At 36.2% G+C, this 6,000-nt stretch overlaps 1 protein-coding gene across 1 annotated transcript in view; it reads left to right on the forward strand.

The window, feature by feature from the left end:
* The window catches only part of bmpr2b (bone morphogenetic protein receptor, type II b (serine/threonine kinase)), a 151,462-nt gene extending 149,880 nt beyond the window's left edge, over nt 1–1,582 (forward strand). Inside the window, 1 exon segment of the mRNA NM_001039807.1 lies at nt 1,271–1,582. Within this exon segment, the coding sequence (NP_001034896.1) occupies nt 1,271–1,563 (293 nt within the window). The 3' untranslated portion in view covers nt 1,564–1,582.
* The last annotated feature ends 4,418 nt before the right edge of the window (nt 1,583–6,000 follow it).

A 6,000-nucleotide genomic window follows, 5' to 3' on the forward strand; every position in this document is an offset into this window, starting at 1 on the left:
GTATGTAAATCACAGTGAAGACTTTAAAACTTAGGATGTTTGACCCAGTATGCGTGTCAAAAAGCGGACGAGTCTAAAGCAATGACTGTACAACCGAAATGTTGCCAGATGTCTGATTTTGAGAGGATGGGCCATCCTCTATTTCAGCTCCACTCATCTTGGTCTGCTAACATTACTGCTGCTGCAATCTGAACTCACGTGCGACAGCAGGTGGAACGTAGCTCACGTGCAAACAGCTCAACTAATAAGAGAAAACGGACGTCATATCGTAATCGAATCGTCATAACGCCACGATGCATATTGTGACATTTTTGCATCACAATAAATCGTACAACGATAAATCTTTACACCCCTACAAGTTGATGTTCATCATACTGCCTCATAGTGTTCATTTTACTTGTAAACTGCAGTGAAACATATGTTTAAGTATGTTTTTATGGTTTCACAAAAATGTAGGCTGAAGCACGTATTTCCAGTGAGCCTGTGTTGCTAGATCTTATTTTAGAAAAGGCTATGTTTTCAGTGCAGTCTTAAGTAAGTCACAATAGGCATGCTTATTCTAGCCAACCTGTTGTGACTTTAAGGCCTGGTGGGAATTTTAAGACTGACTCAGACCATCCTTGATGAGCGGCATCCTCATGAGCAGGGTGGAGGAGCTGATGTGCGTGTCAGCCTGACTACAAACAATAACCACCCAAAAGAGGACGCCAGTCTATGTTTTCCCATCTGAGCTCACTATATCCTGCTTTGCTAAACGCTAAACGTTTCGTAGAAAAGGGGACGAGTGGCCGGTCATGCTTTCTGTCCTGCTCTCCTGCTCTTTGTGGTGTAGGATTTATATGTGGAGAAGGAAGGAAATTCCACTGCATTGATAAGAATCCTGAAACCGTTCGGCCTCAGTTGGCAGCGGCGATAAAGAGCGTAATGACGCTTGTTAGCTAGAACCTGAAGCAGACACTAAACAGGAAGATAAAAAAACAAAAACAGTCAAGCTGCCCACGTGTTTACATTCTGCATGCGGACCCAAGAGGAGATCTGAACCGATCGAACCTGATGATTCAGACTCAAGCGCACGCTGAGAGAGCTAGTGTGGGAAAGGTCAACCACAAATTTGAGTGTGCTGAAATACTACTCTTTGGGCGGGTTGTTTGGAGCAGCACCGCTAGTATTCCCGATTGGCACATTGCAACACGCACAACTGTTTCTCATTGTCGTGGAAGACTGTAATTAAGGATGTTTGTTAAAATGTGACCTTCTTTTTCTGTTTTAGATGAGGCCGTGTCGCAGGAGGGAAAGGCCGGATCAGCTGAGAAGATTAAAAAACGTGTGAAGACTCCTTATTCGTTGAAAAGATGGCGTCCTTCCACATGGGTCGTCTCCACTGATACACTAGATGGAGAGGTGAACAACAACGGGCACAGCCAGCAGACGATGATGGCAGTAAGTGGAGGTGGTCACCCAAGCGCTGGCCAATCAAAGTCCAGCATCGCCGTGTTTTTGGTCGGCGGAGGAACAGCAACAGCTACTCTGACCTCCGATCCTCCAGATATGACCTGCCTGTGAACTCGCATGAGGATGAGCTCAGATCAGACTTTTTTTGTCTATGCTTTTGTGCTCCGATGGATAGAAATATATATAAAAAAAACGTTTTTGGAAAGCAGACTCTTGAAGGGACGTAAATTGGCAAGCACTTAATGTTGTCGGACTTGTTTTGAAGAAATCGCTTTAAACCGAACCCAGCTATGCAGCAACATTGGCATAAAATGCTTCCATTTGTTTTGGTTCTTTTTTTTTCCTTTCCTCAATCAAGTATGGTTGCTCTATTATTCGTTGCACTTTTATTTTGTACGTAATCTTAATCATAGATCCTCCGACCATCCAAGAATGGTCTTAAAACGTAAACGACAATGTGTTGATTTAACAATCATAATAGATCAGACAAAATCGAAATCATGTCTATCTATGAAAGAAAAGGCATCTGAGATGAAGTGGTCTTTAAGACTAGCATCTGTTGACTGCGTCTCTAATACCTTTTTAATCCACAGTACATTCATATGTTTTATATTTGTTGTACGTATCTGTGTACTCGGTTTTTTTTTTGTATCATATTTTGAAATGTGCAATAGACTTTAGCTTTGAGGTGCTCCATATGACAATTTTATTTTGCTTTGCGAATTTTGCCGTATTTGTTTCTTTGTTTTCTTTAGTTTTTTATTTCCAAGCGCCACACTTACCAGTGCAAATCCTGTGTCCAATCGACCATCCTGACTGCATTCGTGAAATGTCGTAGAAATGACAATCTCACACCTTAAATCAGGGTATCTTCCATCCATTCCATATCCGTTTTCAAACAAAAAAAAATAAAACTAAGAAAACGGACGTTCTCAAAAAAAAAAAAAAAAACGAGAAAAACGAGATTTTGGCTTTTTCATTTTTAGGTTTAGGGTAGCAAAACAGATAAACGAAGATTTATTATGCACGTAGACAGTGCTGAAACGCCCTGTTTCCTCTGGTCAACCAAATCTAAGCTCACCCTCAAAATAATAGTCCTATATATTATTACCCCCCTGTTTATTTTATTTCCCCAATTTCTGTTTAATGTAGAGACCATTTTTTTTTAACACATTTCTAAACATAATCGTTTTAATAGCTCATTTCTAATAACTGATTTATTTTATCTTTGTCATAATGACAATAAATAATATTTGACTAGAGGCTTAACTAGGTTAATTAGGTTAACTAGGCAGGTTAGGGTAGTTAGGCAAGTCATTGACCTACCAACGATTGTTTGTTTTTATAGACTATCAAAACAAAATATAGCTTAAAGGGGCTAATAATTTTTACCTTAAAATGGGTTTAAAAAAATTAAAACTGCTTTTATTCTAGCCGAAATAAATCAGATAAAACTTTTGCCAGAAAAAAAATATATTATCAGACATACTGTGAAAATTCCCTTGCTCTGTTAAACATCATTTGGGAAATATTTTTTTTAAAAAATCAAAGGGGGGCTAATAATTCTGACTTCAAGTGTCAAGTGTATGTATGTATGTATGTATGTATATATATATATATATATATATATATATATATATATATATATATATATATATATATATATATATATATATATATATATATATATATATATATATATATATATTAGGAGGAAATAAAATACATTTTATTATTAATTATTGTTAATAATAATAATCTTATTATTAATATTATTTTTCTTCTTCTTCTTCTTCTTCTTCTTATTATTATTATTATTATTATTATTATTATTAATAATAATAATAGTATTATTTAGCTCTAAAATAGTTCTGAAACAATCATGCAAACCAGGTGCTGCTGGGAAATGGTTATCTGCGCTCAGCATCAGGTGCACTGCAGCAAGAAGTTTGTTGGCTAACTATAGGCATATTATTATTATTATTATTATTGTTATTATTATTCATTCATTCATTCATTCATTCATTTTCTGCTTAGTTCAGGTTCTGCAATGAAATTGCAATCTTTGCTCAGCATCAGGTGCAGAGCAGCAAGATGTTTGTCAGCAAATTATGACCTTATTTTAATGACAAATGTGTAATAATATTGCTAATTTATGTTTTTATTTAATTTAAGCATATGCAATAAATGTCTGCCAACTGATAAAATGACAGAATATGTCATCTTAGTTTATATATATATATATATATATATATATATATATATATATATATATATATATATATATATATATATATATATATATATATATATAATTAAATAATAATAATTAAAAGGCTGGTTGCTGATTTTGACTATTTTTAGGGCGACGTCACGAGCTCAGATTTGGTTGACCAATCAGAGGAAAAGGGCAATTCAGCACCGTCTACATGTGTATAATTAATTTTAATCTGTTTTCTTACCCTAAATCAAACACGAAAATTGAACCAAAATCTCGTTTTTTCTTTCCTTTTTTGTGAGCAAAAGACACGTCTGTTTTCTTAGTTTTCCTTTTTTTATTTGCAAAAGGACATAGAATTGATGAAAGATACCCTGATTACCTTGCCACCAATCCCATCATTCTTCAAAAGGGAAGTAAGAGAAAACCACGAGGAGTCATTTCAAGTACTGGAAGACGAATGGACGACTTCTCATAAGCTTCAAGAAGGACAGTCATTTTTATTTTGATACTTTCTGTTACATTAGATGTCAGGCATCATCAACCTGGACTGTTTGCTGGAAATCTTTCTCTCTGAAGACACTGAATAATCAAGTCAAGCTCAGTGCCGTTTTACCTCTGTGAGAGTGTATGTAAATGTGTACGTATGGGTCTGTTTTTCTGCTTAACGGAGCTCATCAGACTACCCACTTCCAATATCTGCCAGAACAGCTGTGTGCTTCAGAAAATACGCCATGAACAAAATATACACAGTATGTACAGACTGAAGACTCAGAGCTATTTTAGTTTGGTTTTAGCCTCGGTTAAAGACAAGCTCAAAAGTGACTAGTATAGTGTACAATAAGAAATCCTGATTTTATCCATTTAAGCTGTTATTATTTTTCTTCCTCGTTATTATTTTTTTTAAATGTTTAATTTATGTAGTACCCAGGACCACCGTTTTATGCTCTGGGTTTATTATTCTCATGACATCCAATCAGTAAGTTGTTTATAATCATGTAAGATCTTATTTGAATGATGCTTTCAATCAAAAACATTGGAAATGCATGTGGTTTTGCGCTTACTTTGCAAGTCAGTCGAGTACAATCTGACATTTTTATTTGAATTTGGTGCCACTGTTACACACTGAAGTTTCAAAGAATGCTCCACGTAAAAATAGGCAAATTTTATAAGTGCCCTAGATTTAAACCGTTTAGTTTTACCATGTTTTAATACAATCAGCTGATTTCCAGATATGGCAGAAACACTTTTAGCTTAGCTAAGTATTATTCATTGAATCAGATTAGACAATTTTTTTTTTGCGAGATGCTAATGGTCTAATCTGATTCAATTGTTTATGCTAAGCTAAGCTAAAAGTGCTCCTTTTAGACCAGTAGATCAGCCGAATGGATTCAAAAAGGGTAAAACTCCTCTGTTTATATGTTGGGGACTAGCAAAATTAGCCTAATAATAAAAAAAGTGGAGTGTTCCTTTAAATGCCGCATCCTTCGTGTTTTACATTTCAACAGTTGATGTTTTTACCAGCCTCATATTTTTGTGGAAAGCTATCGCCACAATCCATTCGAATAATTACATAGTGATGAGGGAAAAAACTCCCTCATGTAGCAAGGCCCTGCTTCCATGGAAAAAAGAAAGATAGCATGCGTTTAATCAGAGAGCGCTTACCGTGCTCATTAAGTGTGTGGATTAACCACCATTTGGCAGAAGCCTGCGTTATCTTTGGACTTTGAGCACTTCAGATCGGGGGAAGTTTCAAGAAGTCATCTGATCCCCCCCCCCCCCCCCCCCCCCTCCATGGAGTTTTCCGTCAGCAAACAAGGCGATACAGTCGAGTTTAGTTTCTCACGTCCTCTTTCCGAACGAATCTGCGCTTCAGTCTGACTTTTATATATGTTTGTAATATAGGCGGTGTAAATATACTGCGCATTTTTATGCACACTCTGTATACAGACTCTTCATCTGTTGCTTCGGGACCAAGAACAACACTAAATAAATCACTGTGAGATTTATCTGAAGATAAACACAGTAACGTCAGACTGTTTTCAGCGCAAATGCTGGATTACCCCTAACACAAATGAGAAATAATAGCCTATTAGACGACATTTAAAACATCCAGTTCTGATGTGAATAACACGAACACACGTTTATGATTTAGACCAAAGTGTTGAGGCTGGAATGTGGATGCAGCTTGAGTCACTGGAAATGAAGTTTGTCCATCTGCTACGTGTTAATAATGCAAAATGTTTACACCAGAGCCATTGTCCAGTTCTACAGCACACTGTTGAATACCAAATCATTTCCTGACGGTTCTGAAATGCGTAAACATGCCT

The sequence above is a fragment of the Danio rerio genome, chromosome 9, assembly GCF_049306965.1.
Source record: "Danio rerio strain Tuebingen ecotype United States chromosome 9, GRCz12tu, whole genome shotgun sequence".
In the NCBI taxonomy this organism is placed as follows: domain Eukaryota; kingdom Metazoa; phylum Chordata; class Actinopteri; order Cypriniformes; family Danionidae; genus Danio; species Danio rerio.